This window comes from Protopterus annectens, chromosome 9.part0, assembly GCF_019279795.1.
Source record: "Protopterus annectens isolate FY-2018-M chromosome 9.part0, PAN1.0, whole genome shotgun sequence".
In the NCBI taxonomy this organism is placed as follows: Eukaryota; Metazoa; Chordata; order Ceratodontiformes; family Protopteridae; genus Protopterus; species Protopterus annectens.
The window spans coordinates 431,552,085-431,578,052 of record NC_056743.1 but is presented as its reverse complement, the minus strand read 5'-3'; the positions used below and the strand labels follow the sequence as shown (position 1 = coordinate 431,578,052).

Here is a 25,968-nt window from a genome sequence, read left to right as displayed (position 1 = left end):
ATGCACGTCTAGGATGGACTCCGTAAACCAGCATAGAATAAACTTCAGATATACGATCAGAGGTATATAGAAGGGGGTTGTGGTAATAAACATGGTATGAATTGGTGAGAGAAGAGGAAAGACAGTAGCAGGTGACAAGGATAGTAAAAAAAAAAATCGGCAGAATAGCATGTTTTATAATAATTTAAGTAATTTTAAGTAATGTGGTGAGAAATGGGCGAAAAAATACTGAAGAGGAAAGATGAGAGAAGGGAGGTTGGGATCAGGGAGAAGAGCAGATAAAAGGACAGTGTAGGTGGAAGATTAGACAAGGAAAGGGGTGTGTGAGGAAGTAGTGGGAGGATGTAGGTTAGATGGGCAGAGGAGAGAGAGGGGATGTTGGATACTAAGGAGAAAGGGTTAAGGGGGATGAGTGCAGTGGCAAGACCAGTTTAAATTTAGGTATTTACGAGTGGCAGATGTTCGCGTTTCACTGTTGCAGTCACTATGTTTGGCCTCAGTTGGCCTGATTACACAAGTCTCGGGTCCTGTGTCGGTTGCTGTCCCTTCTTCCATGATGTCAGGTTGTCAAGAGGTATAAAATCTGCAGCTGATGCCATTACATCAGTCTTTCTTACCGTGCGTGGCTGAAGCAGTTCGCAAGTGCCGGTCGGGCAACTCCTGAAATTTTTGATCTGAAATAGTTTACTTCATTTGTGCAGCAACCTATGGGATTCGGGTCAGACCTCAGATCCGAGCTGGCAGTTTTCAACAGCTTTAGATCCGAACTCCAAGCTCCTCCCCCTACCCATAATCCCCTGCCAACCCTGACTGACCTCAGATCTAGTTTGCCGCGGTTATCCAACAGCAGTTTGATCTACAGCTCCAAGCCTTTGAGACTTTGTGAGGAAAAAAATTACCTTTTTTCTCTCCTTTCTCTTTTTTTGGTTGGTTGTGTTTACAGGTCCCTTTTGTAAAAACCCTCTAGTTGAACTATATATTTTTTTGGTCTTTTACCTCCCCCTTCCTTCGTGGTTCCGTTAGGGTTGTGTGTGTGTTTGGGGCCCAACGTGTGTTTCTTTAGTTTAAAATGGCCGAGGCCCCAAAATTGATCTTTTTCTAAGGGCACAGAGTGCGGCCATAAGCTGACCCCGGCAGATGGCCACACTTGGTGTGTGTTGTGCCTCGGGGTTGAACACCTGTCTTCTGGTTGTTCCATCTGTGCGGTGTTCAACCCCAGGGCACTCAAGAACCGGAGGTCCAAGCTGATTCCGGCAGGTCTTCTGACACCGGATTCGGCTTCTACCTCCAGTCCTGCTGTGGCTGCCACTCCTGTTTCCCTCCCCCCGGCCGGGACTCAACCTCCTGCCTTAGGCCCGGAGGAGAGGGAGGCCAGGAAAGAGGAGGGAGAATCACCACAAGCGGTGGGCCGAGGCCTCCGATTTGCCCCCCCCCGGCTATGCGGTCTTCTCCCTCCAGGTCTTCTGGGTCTCCTCCGTCTCTGGATCCGGTCCCTGTGCTTTTCACCGGGTCCTGAGGTGGAGGAGATCCGATCTCCTTTGAGGTCATTGAGGCGACACTCCCGTCCCGCCTCAGTGGCCCCATCGAGATCAACCCGAAGTCTCACGGATGCAGATTTGGACCGGATGATGAGAATCCTCCAGGCCCAACTGCAGATGGGAGTGCTCCTGCCCCCCCCCCCCTGGGGGGGAGCTTGACCCCTTTTTTTGCCTAGATAGCTCCTTCCCGCTTCCCGGGCTTAAAGTCTTTGGAGCAGGGCAGCCTTTGAGCCGGCGGTGTGTCGGCGCCGACACTTCCCTAGAGTCTGTCAGGTCCATTTTCTTCGGATCCGAGCTCTCGAAACACCGCCGAGGGCTGAGCTTCGGATCTGGGGGTATCCATATGCCTTTGGCTCTGTCCAGGTCTGAGCATACTGGTCCGTCGGATCCGATCGCTTCAGCACCAGCCCCGATCCATCCGTCAGATCCGAGGGAGGGTCTGCTTTCAGATCCCAGAGCAGCTCTCCCTCGGCATTCGATGTGGTGGAGAGGACCCTGTCGAGAGATTCCAGGACCCCGGCCCTTGCCACGACTCCACCCTGCACTCCTTCTCTGTTGGGCCCGACTTCCATCACCCGGCCCCAGGGACAGCCTGTTCTGACGTCCCAGGTCGTTCCTTTGGAACAAGACGTGGCTGGTGAGACCTCCTCGGACAGCCCCCCCGCGGAGGTTCCTCACAAGCGAAAGTGCAAAAGGAGGCACGTGGACTCGCCCGAGTCCTTGACTGAGGACACTGACTTGGAGGAGAGGGAAGGCTCCCCAAGATCACCCCCCGAACATGTCTCATTTGGTGACCTCATAGAGATGCTCAGGATAAAGGGGGAGGTGGTCTGCCCCCAGAGCCCACCTCGGACGAATCCGTGTTCCTGGAGGCGTTTGAAGCAGGCCCGTCTACCTCTTGGGTGTCCCCTCTGGCCGACCCCCTGGTAGATTTGATTACTACCAGGGCGTGGAAGGAGCCGGACACTGTGGAGCCAGTCCCCAAGCACCCAGACAAAATTCTTAGCCCATCCTCTAAGTCCCACTGGAGTAAGGGTCCCCCTGTAGATGCCATGTTGGTGGCAGCTGCCACAAGGAGGGTACTAGCTCAGTCCCTCTGGTCATCCTCTGAGCAAGGAGTCTTGGTCGATGGACCGTTTAGGGAAGTGGGTCTTTAGTTCGGCTACCTTCTCTGTGAGGTCACTGAACTGCATGGCACGTGTGCTTTGGCTGCAGCGGGACCTTATCAAAGAGTATGCTGCGTGCCTCCTACCCCCCCCCCCCCGAGTCCATGTCAGCGGAGGACAAACGTTTGCACTCCACCTGGATGGCCACTCTCAGATCCATATCAAACACCTCTATGCGACTTCTATCCCATGCCACGGAGGGAACCGCTAGAGCCAGCGGAGCAGGCCTTGTCATGAGGCGTCAGGCCTGGCTCCGGCACTGATTTCGCGGAACAATTCAAGGTGTCTTTTTGCTAATGCCCCTTTCGATGGTTCTGCCCTCTTTGGCAAAACTGTTCGATACCTTGGTCCAGAGCGAAAAGGATGGGAAGACGTCTGTCGTCGAGTCCGCTTCTTTGCTCCCCAGAGGTCCTTCTCAAAGAACCAAAAGGGACAGAAGAAGATGTGGTTCCAGAGGTCGCAACAGTCCTGTCCCACTCCGAACTCCAAGCCCTTCCGTGGCAGAGGGCAGGGTGGACGCCACCCTAGAGGCAGAGGGAGCCCGCACAACTTTGGATCCAGAGAACCCTTCTCGGACCAACCCATGCAACACCCCTGAGGGGTTGCCTGACTGCTCCACTCTGGCGGCAGTCGGGGGCATTTCTCGAAGCACCTAGCAGCTTGGGAGTCCATCACCACAGACTGCTGGGTGCTTCGCATTATATCCAGAGGATATCTGATTCCCTTTTCTCTTTACCCACACAGCCCCAGATACCTCCACGATGTCCCACACGATCAGAGGGAGGCCGCAGCAACAGAAATCCAACAGTTGCTGGAAAAAAGAGCCATCCAACACATCCCCCCTCCCCCAGACCAGTGCGGGTCAGGGTTTTACTTCAGGTTCTTTTTGGTGCCAAAAAAAGATGGGGGACTTAAGACCTATCCTCGACCTCTCCTCCCTGAACCTGTCGGTAACCAAAGAAGTTCTGCATGGTCACCCTTCAATCCATTCTCCCCCTTTTGCGGGAGAACGACTGGATGTGCTCTATAGACCTCAAGGATGCATACTACCACTTTCTGATGGACAGACTATCCAGAAGGTTCCTCCGCTTCTGGCTAGGAGCCAGTCATTTCCAATTCAGGGTCCTTCCCTTTGGTCTCACCACAGCCCCAGGGTGTTCACCAAAGTGTTAGCAGTGATTGCGGCCCACCTGAGGCTCCAGGGAATCCAGGTCTACCCGTACCTGGACGACTGACTCCTGACCGCCCCGACAAGGCATCTACTCTGCGCCACCAGAAACTACTTTCTTCGTCTAGCTCCCCGGCTGGGGATCACTCAACATAGAGAAGTCTCTTACCCCGACTCAGACTATAGACTTCATAGGGGCAAGATTAGACACAAACCAGCTCCTAGCTTTCTTGACCACAGACCGGCAGCGAACCCTGAGGCTACATGTGCGGGCCATTCTCCAGCTCTTCCAACGGAATTTGTCCCGAGGGCTCTAGGCTCAATGGCGGTGGCAATCAACCTTTTGCCAATGGCGCTTTTGAACATGAGGATCTTGCTATTGACCCTCCAAGTCCAGTGGTCCTTCCTTTGATTTCCTCTGAGCCATCCCATCCCCTCAGCAGGGCTTGCACGAGGGCCCTCTTATGGTGGCTCCAATCTCCGAACCTCCAGGAAGGACGCCCCTTTGCTATGGCCCTCTCCTAGCCACGGTGACCATGGACACCTCCTGCCTCGGGTGGGGGGGGGGATTGTTCAAGCAGGACAGTCCAAGGCACGTGGGACCCCACGGAGACCTCTCTGCATATCAATGTCCTAGAGAGGAGGGCAGTGCTGTTAGCATTGCAAGCACTTCAGCACCTTCTTCCTGTAGGAACTATTGCGATTCAGTCAGACAATATATCTGGTACATCAACAAACAGGGGAAACCAGGTCCTACCCACTTTGTCGAGAGGCCATGAGGGTGTGGGAATGAGCGATCTCAAACTGCTTTCTTATAGCAACACACATTCCGGGGCGGTCCAGCATCCTAGCAGACAGACTTGTCGCACCATCCTGTTACCACACGAGTGGTCTCTGAATCCCGAGATAGCGAATCAGATTTTCGCCGAATGGGGTCAACCCTGTTGCGATCTCTTTGCTTCTCCCTCGAACACAGAATGTTACGACTACTTCGCTCTCATTTCCCCCTCTGGGGAACCTCCGTGAGATGCTCTGGTGCATGCTTGGCCTCCCGGTCTACTTTATGCTTACCCTCCTCTTCCTCTGATGCTGAAGTTTTTGCAGAAAGCCAGCCGGTTGGGGAGCAGGATAATCCTCATTGCCCCATTCTGGCCTAGTCAATCCTGGTTCCCCTTACCTTTGGTCTCATCTGGTGAATCCCCCTTGGATTCTGGATCCCCGTCCAGATCTAATATCCCACACCCTAGATCTTCCAGTCCCGAATCTGGACAATCTCAAGCTCGCAGCTTGGCTGCTCCAGTTCCACTTGTAGCTAGGACTCCCGGTATCTCTTCCCCAGTTAAAACTATTCTAGTAGCAGCGCACACGCCCTCTACTAGAAAGGTCTATAGTAGCAAATGGAAACTTTTCTCCATTTGGGCGGAACGTCAAAATTTTGATCCTTTTACAGCTCCTTTGCCAACGGTATTAGACTTCCTGTCAGGGCTGTTTCATCAGGGGGCTAGCTTCTCCACGGTCAAGGTTCAACTAGCAGCTGTCTCTATCACGTAGGAAATGAACTGAGCCCTTTGATCACCATGAAATTGTGTAAGACCTTTTTGAAGGGCACCTTTCTGCTCAGACCTCCAGTGAAGGATGTAATCCCTCCTTGGGATTTAACGCTGGTGCTTCAGGCCTTAACAGCTCCCCTGTTTTAGCCTGCAGCTTCAGTAGATCTTAAATTCTGGTCATGGAAAACGGCCTTTCTTGTCACTATCACCTCGGCTCGAAGGGTCTCTGAACTACAGGCCCTCTGTGTAAAACCCCCATATTTGACTTTTCACAAGGATATAGTTTACCTCAGGACCAGTCCCTCCTTTTCTTCCCAAGATTGCCTCTGAATCAAATATTAACCAGTCCAACCTACCAGTCTTCCCTAATTACCAAAACAAAGGGGAATATAAATTGCACTCACTGGATGTGCATAGACAACTTCGCTTCTACATCCACAGGACATCTGGTCATAGGCAGTCTGACCAGTTCATCTCTTTTGCCATATTTAATTTGGATAAATCTGCGTCTAAAGTCACGCTGTCTAGATGGATCTCGCAGTGTATCCTTTTAGCATATGAAAGTTCTGGCAGGCCCGCACCTCAGGGAGTCCATGCCCACTCTACTCTGTCTGTCTACCTCTGCAGCTTTTAGAGCTAGAGTCTTTGGATGATATTTGTTCAGCAGCCACTTGGGCCTCATCTCATACCTTTATCAGTCACTATAAATTGGACGTTATCTCCAGAGGGAGAGCATCCTTTGGCTCTGCAGTGCTCCGAAACATCCTTCCATGAAGGCCACCCGATGTCCAGGTAGCTGGGGACTCTGTCCCATAGGTTGCTGCACAAATGAAGTTAACTATTTCAGATTAAGAAGTTATGTACTCACCATAACGTTCCATCTGAGTAGGTAAACTTCATTTGTCAGCAACCGTCCCTCCCTTCTGCCCCCTCACTTATGAATGTTTTCATACTCCGGTCCATGGGTGTTACCCACTTATCTTGAAAGTATTGGTCTTCGGGCAGTATCTGCTTTTGGGCAAACTTGATCTGATGTCAGTCAGGGTTGGCAGGGCGTTATGGGTAGGGGGAGCAGCTTTGGAGCTCTGATCTAAAGCTGTTGAAAACTGCCAGCTCTCATCCGAGGTCGGATCCGAATCCCATAGGTTGCTGACAATGACAAATGAAGTTTACCTACTCAGATGGAACGTTATGGTGAGTACTTAACTTCTTATTTTCGAGTTTCAGAAAAGAAGTCTTCAGCTAAAGTCAAGTACCCCGTTGGGGTAACTTTTTCTTGCTCTTCACCGATGTCAGTAAAAGTTAATTGCATTACTTGTGGAAAGCAAATGCCTCATAAAGACTTTCATTCATTCTGTATTCCTTGCCTAGGCCCTGACCATGACTTACCTTGCTGTCGGTTTTGTGCTTTATTTAATTGGCGCACTATCCATCGTGGGTATATTTTCGCCTCAAAATATTTTGGTTCTGTTTAATTATCCAGAAATGTCATCGGTTAGCCATCTGACTACCGGGTTTCTGAAAAAACACAAAGACAGAGGCCGCTGAGGTCCAAAACTGCCGATGACTCTCTTCCTAAGCCAATCACCTATTCGCCAGTACTCAGTGAGGCGCTTTCTCAGCCCCTGATACCCACTACTTCTGATTCGCTGGCTTCTAAGACCCATTCTGCGTCCGGTATGCCACGAGATGCTTCAACTATGGAACCTGCAGGTGTCTGTACCTTGGATGGGTCTGGAGCCACTGTGCAAGCAGCATCTTCTGAGGGTGTATTCAGGTGTACGGACTTGCATATTAAACCGACTCCTCCTTTCTTAGGCCATGCCTAAAAAACGACTCCCAGGCCTCTATGCCTAAAAAACAAGAACTGAAGATTTAATAACTCTAATCGGGGCTAGCCAACCTTCCCCCTTTCTAAGAGGCCTAGGACTGAAGCTGTTTATGAATCTTTTGACCAGGATTCTGTTTTTCTGATTCGTCTAATCTGGATTTGCCCTTATCTACTTATGAGGATTCTAATGCAGAGGACTCCATTCCCTCTAGAGGATTTTTCTTTTGGGGAAACATTGCATACGCTAAGGGAGCATTTCCATTGGGAAAGCCAGGATTTTTCTGATTCAAAAAAGAGGCTTGGGGATTTCTTACTCATACTTCGGCATAGGCCTTTAGCTATTCCTCCTGTACTAGACATTGTTGATGCTTTTTTGGAATCTAGTTTGGCCCCTGATTCCTTGCCTCCTGCTTACAGAAAACCTGACGGATACTACAGATTCCCGGAGTCACACAACTTCCTTTTTAAAAATCCTATTGCGGATTAGGAGACTATTTTACAGGATCCCAAGGGCATTAAGACTTCTACTGCTACAATTCCTACCCCTTCTGATGGAGACTCCAGGGCGCTGGATAGATGGGTTAAGAAGGTTTACACTTCTGCAGCCTTGGCCATTAGGGAAGTATCAGCAACATGTTATTGGATTGTTTAAACAGATGATGATGATTCCTGACTGTATGGAAAATGAAGAATTACAGGATTTAATGCATCCTGCTGAATAAGTTGTAAAAATATTTTGCAATGTGGTTTTGATTCATTAGAGGCCTCTTGCAGGGCTGCTGTTACTGGGTGTCTGCTCAGAAGGCATGCTTGGCTAAAGGAGCAATCCTTGCCTGATCATGTTAAAGATAAATTGTTGGATGCGCCCTTAAATCAGGACCACCTGTTTGGCAACAAGGGTGAGGAAGTTCTTAAAAAGATGGGGGGTAAAGTTAAATCTATGCAAACTGTTACAGATTTCGTACAAGTTCAGACTCTTAAATTTAGTGGGCACTGGCCTTTTAAAAATGGTCCTTTCCAGCCCCTTCCAGGTCTTCTCAAGCCAAGCCCAGACACAGCAAAAGCCCCAGGTTTTAGTCCCGGGGACACGCAACTAAGCAGTGGGGGGCCTCTACTTCCAAATGTGGGAGTAATAGGCTCCCCCTGTGGTAAACTTTCTCCAGGACTTCCGTTTAAAATTTCCAAACGTTTATTAACTGACTGCCCGTTTGGGGGGAAAGATTGCTCTTCATGCAAAGCACTGGGACCTCATTACCCAGGACAAATGAGTTTTAAATAGTGTCCCAGGGATACAGATTTCACTTCCACACGTTGCCCACACCAAGTGAGTGGCTGGACCTACCCCCAAATCAGTGGGCAGAGGCCCACAAGGAAGTACTTTCTCTCTTAAGCATGGGGGCTATTCAACTGGTACCAGAAGAGGAAAAGGGACAAGGTTTCTACTCAAGACTTCCTGGTATCCAGAAAAGACAATTCATGGCATCCTATACTGGACCTGTCTATTCTAAGTACCTTTTTTGAAATTCTAAAATTCAAGATGCGGACTCCTCACCAGTTAACTTCCTATGCTAGGCAAAAATGCCTGGTTGGCAACACTAGATTTAAAAAGCATACTTGCACATCCCAATCAGGGAATCTTGCAGAAGATAGCTACGCTACAAAGCAGGCTACGCACACCATCAGTTCTCTGCACTGCCCTTTGCCTTGTCTACTGTGCCCAGGGTATTCACTAAGTGCCTAGCTCCAGTTATTGCATTTTGCAGGCAAAGAAATATTCAGATATACCCATACCTGGACGATTGTCTAATTCAGGCAGAAAGCCAGGACATACTTTTGAATAATCTGGCCTTAGTACAAAGGGTTCTTACTTGTGTGGGGTACACCATAAATGAAAAGAAATCACACTGGGTACCCTGTCAATAAATTATATTCCTGGGAGCAAGCTTGAATGCAACTTCCCAGATGGCTTACCTCACGCCAGAGAAACAAATTCATTTGACAACCTACTTCAAACAAGTGGCCACTAAAACCCTGGTATCTGCAAGACGAATATTGCAAGCCTTGGGGTTCATAGCCTCCTGCATTCTTTTAATTCCATATGCAAGACTGCATATGAGGAAACTATATAGTGGTATCTAAAATGACTATGGTGTCTCAGAATCTAGACAGTGATTCCTATCATACCTTGCCTACGCCTAGAATTCATTTGGTGGGCGGAGGCCTGCCACCAAAATAAGGGACTACCTTTCACACCACCCCCTGCCGCTCAAACCCTAACTGACTCATTAGACTATACATGGGGGACTCGCATGGCAGGGAAGTGCATTCAGGGCAAATGGAACCCAAGTTAAATGCATCTGTATATCAATCAAAATGAAATGTTAGCTGTACAGAATACTTGAGAGCCTTCAAGGACCACATTCTTCCAGGACAACTTATGGTTAAGACAGACTGCACAAACTTTATGTGGTACTTAAACAAGCAGGGTGGGTACACATTCTTACCTCCTCTGCAGACTAGCCATGGCATTGTGGAACACAGCCTTGAGCTACCAAGTGCACCTACAAGCTCAATTCCTGCCAGGAAAATTAAATACACTGGCAGACGGACTAAGCAGAAATCTCGTGGACCCACACGAGTGGAAACTGGAACAAAGGATTTTCAACATGTTGACAAGCAAATGGGGGATCTCTGATATAGACCTGTTTGCATTGCCCCAGAACTACTAATTGGACAAATTTTGAACAAGGACTCCCCACAAGCAAGCCTGGAAAGTGGATGCTCTATCTCAGCTGGAAAAATCTATCAGTCTGTGCCTTCCCCCCTCTGACTCTACTTTCCAAAGTACTGTTAAAAATCAAACTGGACAAACCAAGGATGATTTTGATTGCTTCAGACTGGCCACGCCAACACTGGTACCACCTCCTGTGCAGTGTCACTGTTCTCCCCATGGCACCTGCCTCAGACTCCTTCCCTGTTGTCTCAGCAGGAGAACAAGATTCTGCACCCTCAGCTTCTAACGCTGAACCTTGCAGTTTGGCTAAGCTAATTACATAATCTCTCCTTTACCATCCCTCATTAAACCTGTGATGGATATCATTTTAGAGGCAAGGAGGCCTAGTACTAGAAAATCTTATGATGGAAAAGATTCTGTTCCTGGAACCCATCTCAAGGAATGAGCACAGTAGCGCCCAATTTACCTCCGATTTTTCAGTACTTAACTGAGATGCTTCACAAGGGCCTGTCTTTTTTTTTTTTTTTCTTCCATTAAAATTCACACACTAGCCATTTCAGCTCATTATAGCACAGAACCTCCCCTCTTCTCTCATCCACTGCTCAAGCAGTTCCTCAGAGGGGCCAAAAATTTGAGACCACCCAGGAGAGCTCTAACTCCAACCTGGGACCCTAACTTTGAGAGTAACTCGCTCTACCTCCTTTAAAGCCAGCTGCTACTGCAGACTTAATTTCTTTCTTGGAAAACAGCTTTCCTTTTAGTTATCACTTCAGCTAGAAGGGTATCTGAATTACAGTCCCTTATGGCAGTGGAGCCTATCATCTGTCATGAGGACAGGGTGTCCCTCGGAACTAATCCATCCTTCATGCCCAAAGTGGTATCCAGTGTGGCTTTTAATCAGTCCATTCATTTGGCAACCTTCTTTCCCAACCCACAGGACAAAGGGGAACAGATACTGCATTCCTTAGATGTGCACAGACAACTTCGATTCTACTTGGACAGGACTAAACCTCAAAGGAAATCTAAACAACTGCTGGTTGCATTTGCTGCAAGGGCAGAGGGGAAGGCTATTTAAAAGCAAACAATTTCTAAATGGATAGGCCATTACATTCATTTCTGCTATAAGCACCATGGAAAACCTATCCCCCAGGGGATCAGACCTCACTCCACCAGGGCTGCATCTATTTCTACAGCCTTTCTCAGAGGCGGCCCTACCAGGGACATCCCAGAAGCCGCTATCTGGAGTTCTGTGCATACTTTCACCTAGCATTATCATTTGCCAATATTCTCTAAATCCAGAGCTGGCTTGGCCACTGCAGTCTTGCAGGGCCTTATAGCTGGTCCTAATGCTGTCTAAATTCCTCCTACCAACCATAGCTTTGGGAATCTACCCAAATGTAATGACCAACAGTGAAACGCAAAGAACATAGTACAGTTGTGTATACTTGCCATAAATGTAGATGTTAGTGTATTCACTGTTGCAGTCCTGGTACCCTCCTCCAGCCCCCTAACTTTAGACTATACCTCTACTTGTCTTTACTATGCTTAAAATCCTTTTTGGTAGATTTGCTTTTGTTGGAGGTATATCATATTTCTATACTTACCCCAAGATTCTTGCTGCACCTTTCTAAACATACTGGAAAATATTAAGATAGAACCAAACACCATAATACTGGGTGATTTTTAACTACCCTGCCATTAACTGGAAAACTACTTGTGTACCAACACCTTTGCCCAATGGTTTTAGGAATTCATAAATTCCAATGCCCTGGATCAACTAATCCATAGTCCCACCAGGGGCTCCAGTATCCTAGACCTGGTCATTACCAACATGGGAAATCGATGCTACACATCTCTGGTCACCCCCTCAGTCAGGTCTGATCATAAGCTAATCACCCTTAACATCCACATCCCACCCCCACCCCCCAGTAAGGAAACCTCCATAAAAAAACTTCTGCAGAGCCAACTTAATGCTACTCAAGTCAGAAGTGACAAACTTCATGACACCCATGCAGACGGGAACTGAAAGTTCAACTGCTGAATCCTACACTAAGGCACACTATACATGCACATCCACTCATGCATGAATCGTCCCATCCCAAATAAAACCATGATGCTCTCATCCAAAAAAAGGAAGCCAATCTGGTGGTCCCCTGCCATAAACCAACTTTACAACAAAAGGAAGAAACTGTTGTAGAAAAGAGGAAAATCCCAGGATGCAAAACTCCCTTGCCAGCCTCAGTAACAAACTGAGATCCCTCATAAAATCCTCCAAAGCTAGTTACGAAAATAAAATTGCCAAAGATTCCAAAGACAACCACAAGGCATTCTATAACTGTCAAGAATCTAAATGGCAATGCTCAGATCTGCTCTGAGCTAAAACAGAATGGCATTAAATATACTGATCCCAAGGATATTGCCAATATCCTGGCAGATCGATTCTGTGCCAACTTCGCCCCCTCTCACCCCCTAAATGGCCCATCTCAATACCGGAAGATTGCCAAATAACGTAATAACAGCCACACAGGTAAACGCACTCTCCAAAGCTAAGAATACAGCATCCATGGGACCAGATGACATCCCGGGCTGTGTACTACATGAGCTACAATATGAACTGGTACCTCACCCAAGTGTCATGTTTAATCCTAGCCTCACCTCAGGTTTCGTGCCCACTGAGTGGCGCAGAGCTACAGTTATCCCACTCCACAAGGGGGATCCACCTTGGATCCTGGAAACTACCGTCCCATCAGTCTGACCAGCATTATCTGCAAGGCCATGGAGCGTATTATCATGGAACTTATAAACAGACATTGGCAACCTTCAAACACTGGACCCCACCTGGTTTGGGTTCGTGAAGGGCCGATCTCTCCTGAACCTGATTGACTTCTTAGAATCAGTCTCCAGAGCCATGGACAAGGGTAAGGTGGTCCACACAGCCTGTCTAGACCTTGCCAAGGCCTTTGACACCATCCCCCACTCTGGAATCATAGATAAACTTACTAAGCTGGGCATTAATCCCTACGTCACCCAATGGGTTGCCAACTGTCTTACTGATGGAACCCACACTGAAAAAGTAGCAGACTACAAATCCAGCTCCAGCCAAGTGGAGTACCTCAGGGTTCAGTCCTGGGACCGCTCTTGCTTGGCATCTACTTCTCTGAAGTATAGGCCAACACTAAGGGACTCTGGCTAACAAAGTTCGCAGATGACTGCAAACTGGGAGCCATTATTGAATCCCCAAATGATGCGATACTCTACAAAAGGGCCTTACAGAAACAGATGCTTGGTGCCAGAGCCATGGGCTCAAGCTCAATGCCAAGAAATGTATAGATGTTATGTGATCCTGTCTCGCCTACATTCTGTACTGATGGGTTCGGAGCCGATCCTAGGCTCCGACTCGGCACGCTATGCAATAGAGCGAAGTCTCTAATTGGCTGAGCTATTCTATATCCCAGGATGCACCACCACCAATTCCCCAGATCTCGTTTGCCGCTTACAAGCAAAGACGTGGTCTCGAGCTTGGCTGAGCTAAGTGCTTTCTTTATTAGAATTTTCTGTCAGGAATTTTCTTAAAACTTAACCAAAAGCTGTTTTAACAGCTATCGTTGTGTATGAGTGAGTTTTTCTGAAATTTTTGTGGTAAAAATTGTTCTTTTTCAGGGAAAGGTTTCCGTTTAAGTTAGAGGGGCCTTCCCCTCGTGCGTGAGTAGCGTTTCTTGTGTAGAGTTTGTGAGGTGATCAAGTTCCTGTTTTTAGTTAGAGGGTTCTTGGCCCTCCTGTTGTGTAACCAATACCCTTTGGTTAACTTATTTTTTCTGTAAGTGTATTTGTTCTAATTATTCAGTTTTTCTAACTGACTGGCATTATGTCAAAAGAGCATAGACCCTCTGGATTTAAAAAATGCACTAGATGCAATTACAAAATGTCTATAACGGATGATCACTCCCTTTGCGTGTACTGTTTAGGACCCAAACACCTTCAGGAGTCTTGTAGTGTGTGTCACGCTTTTTCCTCTCGAGTCCTCCAAGAGAGGAAAAATAAATTGATTTTAAAAGGACTTAAGCCTACTTTTGAAGAGGCCTTATCTTCCTCTTCCTCTAAGAAAAAGAAATTGTCTGCTCTGACCAGCCCGTCGGAACCGACCACTAAGAAATTTAGGCAGACTTCTCCATCGGCTCCACGGACTTCGGAGCCGAGGGCGGAACGGTCTGCCTTGATGCCTCCAACCTCGACTCCTCTGGCTTTGGAGCAGATAGCTGGAGCTTCGAGAGGCGGATCACCTTCATTGGCTCCGCTGATTTCGGAGCCGATGAGGGTTGTCCGCTCAGACTCTTTCCCTTCGGCGCCGAAGACCTCTTCGGCACCGAGGGAAATTACAATGGAGTCTCCTTCGGCACCGATTTTGATTGAGACCATTCGGAGCCGGTCCCGTAGTCCTTCAGAACCGGTGGAGAAGTCTAGTCGGACCCGTTCGATCTCCTCCTGATCTTCCAAGATGTCAGATTCGGACAATAACAGGGTGCTCCAAAGGCTGTTTCAGTCTCCAGTCTTCAAAAAGTTAGTTTCTGCTCCAGCCCAGTCTGCTTCGGAGCCGATGGTCCACCCTTTAGCCTTGGTTCCTCCTCCAACAGCCTCTGCACCATTGGAGTCTGTGCTGGTGGAGCCGATGGAGGTATCCGGGTCGGCTCCGACCCTTACTCCTACTCCGGCCTCTGGGTCGGAGTTCGGTACTTGGTCCTCTTCGGTCGGCCCTGGGGGTGACGTTTCGGGACCGATGTTTTCGGTTCCGAGCCTCTCTCTCTGTGCGTCGGCTGCAGAAGTGCCATCTGCTGTTATGGCTTTGGGGGTCGGACCTTCCCAGGATTCTGGGGGTCCGACCTTTAGAGCCATGAGGAGTGCTTTGGCCAAATCTTCTTTGGCTACCTCCACTGTCTCCCCGGCACCTTCCCTAGGCATGGAGACTGGGTCCTTTGTAGTCCCCCTGTCTCAAGACAGCGGAGCCCTGGGGCCTGAGGTCACCCCCATTGGGGGTTCCCCTCTTCCTGGAGGTCCCTCTGAAGAGTCTTCAGAGGAACCCCCAAGAAAAACAGTGCATGAGGAAGCACGTCTACTCCCCTGACGAATCTATCACCTCCGACACCGATCTTGATGATGCGGAAGGGTCCCCCAAGTCGTCCTCGGATGATGTCTCCTTTGCGGACATCCCGGAAGTCCTCAAGCAACTAGGCGGCTGGCAGACCAAACCCCCTTCCTCTGACTAGTCGGTGTTCCTCAAGGCCTTCGGGGCTCAGCCCTCCGCCTCCTGGGTGTCTCCGCCCTTCAATGAGCTCCTGGATTTGATCTCTCGAAGGGCGTGGGAACATCCAGATTCTGTGGAACCGGTGCCTGCTCGCCCTAACAAATTTTTGTCAGCCCCGGAAAAGGAATTTCTCACCAAGGGTGTGGCTGTAGATGCTATGGTGGTGGCATCTGCTACCCAGCAAGATGTGGCAGAGGCTTCGACGTCCGTCCATCCCCCTAATAAGGAGTCTAGGAGCATGGACCGGTACGGGAAGCGCACCCTTTCTTCAGCGGATTTTACATTAAGGTCTCTGAATTACCTCATGCACTTCACTAGACTTCAGAGGGACCTGATCAAGGAACTCTCAGATACCCTCTCTGGTAACCTACCTGAGCATTTAGCCCAGACTGTTAGCTCTGTTGGCTACCCTGTCGTCGATATTGAACTCGTCCATGAGGCTCATTTCGTATGCAGCCGAGGGGGCGAGTAGAGCGCGAATGGGTGTTGCTCACGGAGACAAGCCTGGCTCTGCCTGTGTCATTTTGGAGGCCTTCAAGTCTTCCTTTCGGCCTCCCTTTGATGGGTCCTCTTTGTTCGGACCCAAGGTAAAGGACACCTTGACCCGCTGTGAACAAGAGGGTAAAACTTTGACTGCCGTAGGAGCACGGTTTTCCTCTCCCTTTCGGCCTTATCCCAAGGCTAAAAGAGGAGGGAAAATTTGGTTTTGTAAATCTCAGAAGAATTACCCCTCACAGCAGCATGATCCCCCCCTCTAGATGCAGAGGAGGGGGAAATTTTTCTGGAAGACGCCGTCCCAGAGGCGGCAGAGGCCCCCACAACACTGGAGACCGTGAGTCCTTTCGTGGCTCTTCAACCTCTCAGCATCCCTGAAGGATTGCCCGACTGTGCAGCTCCGGAGCCAGTCGGGGGTCGTTTTTTGAGGCACCTAAAGGCGTGGGAGAGTATCACTCAGGACCAATGGGTGCTCCGAATCATCGCCGGAGGTTACGTCATCCCCTTTTCGCACCCCCCCTCCATCCAGGAGAATCCCGGACCCCCCACCCAGTCAACGGGATATTGCAGCCATCGAAATTTCAAAGCTGCTTCAAAAAGGAGTCATCCAACCGGTCCCAGTAGACCAGACTGGATTAGGGACTTACTCAAAATTCTTTTTAGTGCCAAAAAAGACTGGGGACTTGAGGCCCATTTTGGATCTCAGCAACCTGAATCGATCAGTCAAGAAGTCAAAGTTCCGGATGGTCACCTTACAATCCATTCTCCCGCTACTGGAGAAAGGTGTTTGGATGTGCTCCATAGATCTCAAGGACGCCTATTATCACATTCTGGTAGATCAGGCGTTCAGGAGACATCTGCGCTTCAGCCTGGGAGACTGTCATTTCCAGTTCTGCGCACTGCCCTTTGGTCTCACCACAGCCGCCAGGGTGTTCACCAAATGTTTGGCGGTGGTGACTGCTCACCTGAGGAGTCTAGGATTCCAGTTGTTTCCGTATCTAGACTACTGGCTCCTAACTGCCACCTCCAGGCATCTACTATTACAGAATCTAGCAGCCACGATATCTCTAGGCACCTCCCTAGGAATCACCTTCAATTGGGCAAAGTCTGTGTTGCTGCCATCTCAGCAGATACGGTTTATCGGGGTAGAGAGAGACTCAAAGCAAATGCAGGTCTATCTTCCTACAGAGAGAATAGAAACATTACAATCCCAAGTCCGAGCGTTGCTCCTCAAACGCCGAGCCCCAGCAAGGATGGTCCTAGAACTGTTGGGTTTCATGTCGGCTACCGTTCTCCTGGTGCCCTTAGCAAGATTGCACATGAGGATTCTCCAGTGGCTCCTGTCGGTCCAGTGGTCGTATCAGGAACTTCCTCTCAGTCACCACATTATAATCACGGAGACGTGCAAACAGGACCTCCGTTGGTGGCTTCTCTCCTCCAACCTGGATCAGGGGCGACCCTTCGTTCCTCCTCCTGCAGTGGCCACTTTGACTACGGACGCCTCCCAGACGGGGTGGGGGAGACATTACCTGGGCAGGTCAGTTCAAGGCGAGGGCACCCGGCGAGTTCCTACACATCAACATACTGGAAATGAGGGCGGTGCTTCTATCGCTTCAAGCACTACACAGCTACCTCCCCCAAGGTATGATTGCCATTCAGTCCGACAATAGGTCAGTAGTCTGGTACCTGAACAAGCAGGGAGGGACCAGGTCCTACCCTCTTTGCAGAGAGGCTATGAGAGTATGGAATTGGGCTGTTGCAACCAACCGTTTCTTGGTAGCAACACATATTCCGGGGAGATCCAATGTGATAGCAGACAGACTGAGCAGAACCATTCTCTCCCTGCACAAGTGGTCTCTGAACGACAGAGTAGCATCTCAGATCTTCAGAAGATGGGGAACTCCTTGTTGCGACCTCTTTGCAACCCCCCTGAACACGAAATGTCTACGGTTCTTTTCTCTTACCCTGAGTCTGGGGAGGTTTCCCAAGGACGCCCTAGTCCAAGCTTGGCCCACCGGCTTACTGTACGCCTTTCCTCCGGTTCCCCTTCTCCCCAGGGTGATCCAGAAGGCGATTCACTTGGAGTGCAAGATGATTTTAGTTGCCCCATACTGGCCTCGTCAAGTCTGGCTGCCATTTCTTCGGAAATACGCACTGGACGGTCCATGGTTCCTGGACCAGGTTCCAGATCTCTTGATCCACCAGTCGGGACAGCTTCACCAGTCCCTTCACTCACTGAAGTTAACAGCTTGGCTCCTCCACTTCCGACTAGTCAGGAACCAGGTTTTAGACTCAGAAGTTATACATATCTTGTCCTCAGCCCACAAGAATTCGACTAAGAAAATGTATAATAGTAAATGGAAGAGATTCGCCATTTGGGCCCAACTCTGAGGTTTAGATCCCATTACTGCCTCGGTGGCGGACGTTTTGAAATTCCTAGCTTCCCTGTTCAATCAAGGTTCTTCAGTCTCTACCATTAAGGTTCAATTAGCAGCTATTTGTAATTTTCATGTAAGTGTAGACCCACCTTTGATGAGCAATAAGTTGTGTAAAGCCTTCATGAAAGGTGCTGGGCTGCTACGTCCTCCAGTTTCTCATCCTGCCCCACCATGGGATCTCAATTTCGTTTTAGGTGCCTTGACCTCTTCCCCCTTCGAACCGGCAGCAACTTCTGACTTGAAATTTCTTTCCTGGAAGACCGCTTTTTTGGTGGCAATTACATCAGCCAGAAGAGTTTCGGAACTTCAAGCCCTATGTGTCAACCCTCCGTACCTGGTTTTTCACAAGGATAGAGTATCCCTTAGGCCTAATCCATCTTTTGTTCCCAAAGTTTGTTAGAGTTTGTCTTCAACAGTCTTTGGAACTTCCAGTTTTCTTCCCCAATTACTCAGACAGAGCAGAATATATCTTCCATTCATTGGATGTCCATAGACAATTGCGTTTCTACTTAGGACGCACCAAACACAAAAAACAGATCAGTTGTTTGTGTCCTTTTCAGACAATAAATTGGGCAAAGCCGTCACGAAGGTCACTATTGCCAAGTGGATCAGAGACTGTATCAGTCATGTTTATTTTCTTTCTAATAGAGAGCTTACAACCACTGTGAAAGCTCATTCTACAAGGGCTATGGCTACTTCAACAGCATTTCACGCTAAGCTTGCCATTAGTGACATTTGTGCTGCGGCTACCTGGTCCTCTCCTCACACCTTTATTTCTCATTACAAATTGGATGTGGCATCTCGGGGCGAAGCTTCCTTCGGTTCCACAGTTCTCAGGAGTGTTTTCCAGTGAGCCACCCAGGAATCAGGTGCTAGGGGACGCTGTCCCATCAGTACATAATGTAGGCGAGATAGGATCACATAACATCTTTTAGTTATGTACTTACCATAACTTTAGATGTTTGGGATCCATCTCACCTACATTCCTAATACCCACCCTCCTTCCCCCTGCCTTGGAGATCAGAAGAGACCGGACGGTTCGAGTTTGACCGTTTCATCTTATAACATCTGGCAATGTTATATCAGCAGTGCATGTGTGGGTGCATGTGTGCGGACAAACAAGATCTGGGGAATTGGTGGTGGTGCATCCTGGGATATAGAATAGCTCAGCCAATTAGAGACTTCGCTCTATTGCATAGCGTGCCGAGTCGGAGCCGAGGATTGGCTCCGAACCCATCAGTACAGAATGTAGGCAAGATGGATCCCAAACATCTGAAGTTATGGTAAGTACATAACTAAAAGTTATCCCCTTTGGGGAAAAACATACATCTGTGAAATACCATATAGGTGGCAGTACACTAAACACGAAGTGTGATAAGAGACATGGGGACGCAGGTGGACAGTGGTCTCGCCTTCGATGACCACATCGCCAAAACAGTCAGGAAATCCTTTATGGCACACCTTATCACTAAGGGCTTTTCATCCAGAAAAAAGGCGGTCATTGTCCCACTTTACTCATCCCTCGTTACACCCATTATAGAATACAGCGCCCCGTTTGGTATGTACCTCCTCAAGATATCTGCAACAACTGGAAAGGCCGCAGAAATACCTCACTAAAAGAATCAAGAGGCCTAAAGCAGATGCCCTACGCTGACCGCCTTAAACTCCAGCTGTACTCTGTTGCATATAGTCTACTCAGAGGCCATCTCTGCTTAACATACAAGGCCTTGTCAAACCCAGAGCTGTTGGACATGCTACACTTAAAGAAATCCCAATCCCTTAGTGCCACATGCTCCAGGGTTCTAAACTTTGTCATCACAATAAACAAAACATGCTGGAGGGATAGGTTCCTGACCCAGACACTCCCCAGACTCTAATAGATTGCCCATACATGTCAGAGTGCCTCTTTCGCCCTCTTCAAAAGGAACCTTGACTATTGGATGGGAGAAAGGAAACTCACCCCAGGGATCACCCCCAGGGATCACTTCAGTCGCCCTGCTAGACGGTGGTCCAGGGAAGTAAACAGTGTGGGAAGAAATAGCCAGGGAATTGTTATGGCTAGGCTTGTGTAGGCCCTAGGGCTGATAGCCTAGTACCAACCTATAATTACTCCCCATTAGGGGGATATCTGGGGCAAGAAAAACTGATGTAGTGGCATCGGCTACATGTTTTATACTCCTGACAACCTGACATGGAAGCAGGGACAGCAACTGACTCAGGACACAGGACTTTGTTAATCAGACCGATTGAGGGCTACCTGCAAGCAGAACCTAAATGTAATGACTGCAACAGTGAATCTACATTTATGGTAAGTGTACACAACTGTAATTTTTTTGAATTGTTTATGGTGGTTGTGACCTAATTTCTAGGGGGTAGTTTGTTCCAGGATGTGGTAGGGTTGTAATTGGGAGTATACAACCCCTTTTTGTCTTAGGTTTGTAAATCTGTAGCAGTTCTTGGTCAGAGCTGCAAAATGGTCTAGCAGGAGAGTATTTGAATATAATTGAAGTAAGGCTAGGACAGGAGGGCAAATATAGGATGGAGTGGATAAGTTGTAGTTAAAGTTTGAAGAGGCGGGGAAATCCTAGCCAGTTTAGTTGTTGTGCAGTGGTGAGACTAAGGTTTGATTTAGAGAATCTGGCCGCCTTATTATATGTAGTTTATAGTTTGGTGAAGAGTGTGGAGTTCAGGTTTGTGAATAAATGACAGCTGTATAATAGAGTAGGAAGAAGAAATGCATGAGAGTGAGTTATTTTGGACCTGTTGGTTAAGAATTTCTTGTTGGAGTAAAGGTGTCAGATTCTGATGTCTTAATACTGTTTGTGACATGTGCATCAAATTTAAGCTGATAATCTATTATGACTCCTAGCAGTTTTGTACTAGGTTCTGCAGTGATTGTGTTATTGCTAGATTGAATAGTAAAAGTAGATTTGAGACTAGAGGTTTTTAGGGAGAAATAGTAAGAGCTTAGTTTTCTTTGGGTTGAGAATTAATTTGTTGTCACTGAGCCATGTTTCTGGTATTAAATGATGCTTGTGTAGTAGAGTGGAGGTCTGATGGATTGTCTGCAGTGGTGAGGACAGTAATGCCATCAGCGTATTGTACAAGTGATGACTGTTAGTGTGATCTATACAGCCATAACCATATCCGGATTCTTACATATTTGTTTGATGTTCAGAAAATCACTTGTGATCTAAATCTTCGAAACTAATGCTTTTCCAGATTTTGTTAAAATAAATTCTTAATGGGTTCACTTAAGGCCCTCAGAGCAGTGGCTTCCTCTCAGGGTTTATTAAAAGTTGGGTACTTGGATAATGTTTGTGCAGCAGCTTTGTGGGCATTGTTTAATACTTTTAACTGGATGTCATCTTTAGACCAAGATCTTTTTGCTGTGTCATTATTTGTGCTATACTTCCGTGATGGACCAGTAAAAGAAAGTAGCGCATTACTCTGTTCTAGAGGTGAAGGATGGAAGTCAAATCACAGAAAAAAAACCTTGTATCTGATTTGACAGTTGTCCTAATTTCCCCCTGCTACTCGTTCTTTCCCCAACCAATACCTGACTGTGTATGTGTGCATGTGTGTTGGTTGCATTTTTTTTTATTGTGATTCTGTGCTCCTACCCTCGCATAGGCTTTTGAGATCTGGAATACTTTGGTTGTCTTTTAATAAAAGAATGGAATTGCTAATCCAGATGTACAATTGTGGTAAGTAGGCAGCTTTTGTTTACCAAGCTTGTTATATATTTAGAATCTGCCCATACCATCATTAATGAAAAGAATTTTACTTTATAATTTGAATTCCACATAGACTCATTTGCAGAACTTAAAGTTGTGCCAAGGGCAGGACAGGCAGAAACCAAGTAGAGAAAATCTTACTGACTTGTCAGATATGTAGCAAACTGAGTATAATGTAACTTGGAGAAAAGAATTAACCTATAGACATTTCAGCCAAACCTTGTTCCACTGCAACTGGATATGACTAGTACCAAATTTTTAAATGACAGAATTGGCCATTTATTTCTAAAAATCCTTTTAGGATAGGACTAAAGAAGCTGGCCCCACTGATGTGCTTTTTGAATTTTTTTTTTTATCTGTAATGTATTTTGGCTAGGGAATACTTGCCTATTTTTTGTTTGCTTGTTGCATTTTTTATTTTTAAAGTGCTTTCTGATAAATTATAACACATTCAGCTGAGTTTTTAATGAGCCCAACTTTCTTGCTTGTTGGGAAAGGTGTAGTCTGGCTTTGTTTCCCTATACTGTAGTGGTTTTATTGGGTATTTACGAAACTGAAAATGCGAATAACAGTTGGAGTAGGACACTAACTGCCTTTCATGAGAACTTTTAAATGCAATATAAACAAAATTCTCACTTAATTATTTCTTTTCAGAACCTACATAAGCAACAAAGACTAATGCCTGCAAGTATGTTTTCTGAACCCAGAACGCTAGTAGTAAAAATCAGCAGTCCAGCTGCAGTGTGATCCTGGGTACCTACTGGGCTGTTTAATTCCATTCTTTTTGCAGCTGGCAGATGCACAATGCATGTTTTGCTAGGCCTAGACACTGAGACCATGTTTATTCTTGGTCCACCCTCTCCTCCATAAAACCTAGAATGCAGTGCAGTATTCAGCAAGTCTTCCTTTTCTTAGGTCCTGTGCCAAACTCCGTTTTCCAGCCGCTGACAGATGATGCTTGGCCTGTAGAGGGTTATTCATTTCTCACCCTGGGAATGGCAAGCTGGCATCCTTCTCCCACTGGCATCTCCAGCACCTGGACTTGTTCATTCCTGGATCGGCCTTTGTACTGTAGAGCCTCCCTTGGATGCTTTAGTCACAGTTCTGTGTTTTGTACAGCAAGTGTAATGTGTGTCAAGATGAAGCTTTTTTTCTGATCTTGCTGTCCTCTGATAGGTTATAATTTCCGAGCTGGTTCTCAAGTTTTTTAAGATGTGACCTTACAACTACGATCTGCCTGCCTCTACATTTGAGATGTGACTTTCTCTTAATTTATCAAAGAAAGTCATTTTAGTAATGAATGAGTGGAAAAACAGAAGGTGGTATTGTTTTTTTTCTGCTTACACAAAGTATGTATGCATAAGCATGTGTGTTTGAAATTTGCATTGTATTATATTGTCAGATTTCTGTCTCACTGAAGACCTCCTGCAATTTAAAATAACTTTGACTATTCTAGGCTTACATTCGGGACACTGTATCCAGCTTATTCTTCCTATAAGGCAATTAAATCCAAAGATGTGAAGGAATATGTAAGTATACTTAATGCATATGTTATAAGATTGGAGACAGTGCAGTAGCTGGAGTTGGAAATAAAAATAGTGATGTCTATCTTTGTAATTTCTAGTAATAAGTCCTAGAGCATTAGGAGTAGGTGGCAATTAGAACTTTTCTAGTCTGCCTAGACCACATCTGTTCAAATCATGCATCATTCCTTTCACACTTTCCATATGTTTGCTACTATTCAAGAAATGTTCACAGTAAAATTAACCCCAGGCTACCTTTCTACATTTTTGGTGACTTTTAGTAAAAACTTGAGTGGATTTAAACGAGTGAAATAGCTTTGCATGTTGCTGCTTTTTTCAGTTCAATTGCAAGAACCATCACTTAACTATCTGCACCGTTCGGCCTAGAGTGATTGATTCACAACAACTAAATAATTTGGAAACTGCACTGGAGGGTTGACAATAGGCACACAGTTTCATAATCACTTTTGGAAATTCCCATAATTTGGTGTTGAAATGTAATATTTAACTTACATCTGCAGGAGCTCTGTCAATAAGATATTACATTCCTGAATGTTGCTGGGATCTTAGATGAAAAAAGTGTGTACATCTCTCTCTCTATATTGTATTATATATATATATTATATATATATATTATATATATATATTATATATATTATATATATATATATATATATATATATATATATATATATATATATATATATATATATATATATATATATAGTGTGTGTATACACATACGTGTGTATACGCATACGTACGCGTGTCTGCATACGTGTGTTCGTGCGTGTATTAAGCTATTGGCCCTAGGGCCTGTACAAGCCTACCCATAATTCCCTGGATATTTCTTCCCACGATATTTACTTCTCTGGACCCCTGTCTACCAGGGCAACTGACATGATCCCCGGGGTGAATTTCTCATGTCCCATCCAATCATCAATGTTCGTTTTGAAGAGTGCCAATGAGGCGCTCTGCTTGACATGTATGGGGCGGCTCTGGGTCAGAAACCTATCCCTCCAGCATGTTCTGGTTGTGGTGATGACTAGGTTTAGATCCCTGGCGGGTGTGGCTCTGCAGGATTGAGATTTCTTTAAGTGGAGCATGTCCAACATCTCAGTGTTGGCAGTGGCCTTGTATATTGAGCAGATTGCGTCTCAGTAGACTATATGCCACTGAGTATAGCTGGAGTTTTTTAGACTGTCAGCATATGGCATCTGCTTTAGGCCTGTGATTCTTTGAGTGGGGTATTTCTGTGGCCTTTCCAGCTGTTACAGATGTCTTGTGAGGTAGATACCAAACTGGGCATTATACTCAACAATGGGTCTAATGAGGGATGAGTACAGTGGGACAGTGCTCTACTTTTTTGGATGAAAAGCCTTTAGTGATGTGCCAAATTGAAAGATTTCCTGACTGTTGTGGCAATGTGGTTATCGAAAGTGACACCACTATCCACCTGTGTCCCTAAGTCTCATCACACTTTCGATGTTTAGTGTTCTGCCACCTATGTGGTAATTCATGGTTACATGTTTTTTCCAAAGGGGATAACTCTACATTTCTTGGCATTAAGCTTTAGTCCATGGCTCTGGCACCAGGCATCTTTTTCTGTAAGGCCGTTTTGTAGAATATCCACATCAAACTGGTAGCCATTATGGAATCCCCAAAAGCAGTAATCTGCAAATTTTATTAGCCAGTGTCCCTTAGTGTTGGCCTGTACTTCAGAGAAGTAGATGCCAAACAAGAGTGGTCCCAGAACTGAACCCTGAGGTACTCCACTTGTCACTTCTCTAGAGCTGGATTTGGAGTCTGCTACTTGTACAGTCTGGGTTTTGTCAGTAAGCCAGTTGGCAACCCATTGAGTGACGTAGGGATTTATGCCCAGCTTAGTAAGTTTATCTATGATTCCAAAGTGGGGGATGGTGTTGAAGGCCTTGGCGAGGTCCAGGTAGGCTGTGTGGACCGCCTTGCCCTCGTCCATAACTCTGGAGACTGATTCGAAGAAGTCAATCAGATTCAGGAGACAATATCAGCCCTTCACAAACCCAAACTGGATGGGGGTCCAGTGTTTGAAGGTTGCCAATGTCTGTTTACAAGTTCCATGATAATGCATTGCATGCCCTTGCAGATCAGGCTTGTCAGACTGGGACGTTAGTTCCTGGGATCCAAGGTGGATCCCCCTTTGTGGAGTGGGATAACTAGCTGTGCACCACTCTGGGCACAAAGCCTTGGGCGAGGCTGTGATTAAACATGACACTTGGGTGAGGTGACAGTTCATTTTGTAGTTTATGTAGTACATAGCCTGGGATATCATTTGGTCCCATGGATGCTGTTTTCTCATTTTTGGAGAGTGCGGTTTCTGCCTGTGTTGCCGTGATTACTGGAATTTGGCAATCTTTTGGTATTGAGATGGGCCCTTTAGGGGGTGAGAGGGGGGTGAAGTTGACACTAAATTTATCTGCCAGGATATTGGCAATATCCTTGGGATCAGT

General features: G+C 46.9%; 1 protein-coding gene across 1 annotated transcript in view; it reads left to right on the top strand.

The window, feature by feature from the left end:
* The window catches only part of LOC122811251 (receptor expression-enhancing protein 1-like), a gene marked incomplete in the record, with an annotated part of 933,039 nt that overhangs the window by 222,760 nt on the left and 684,311 nt on the right, over positions 1-25,968 (top strand). The window contains 1 exon segment of the mRNA XM_044082970.1: positions 23,413-23,485. Within this exon segment, the coding sequence (XP_043938905.1) occupies positions 23,413-23,485 (73 nt within the window).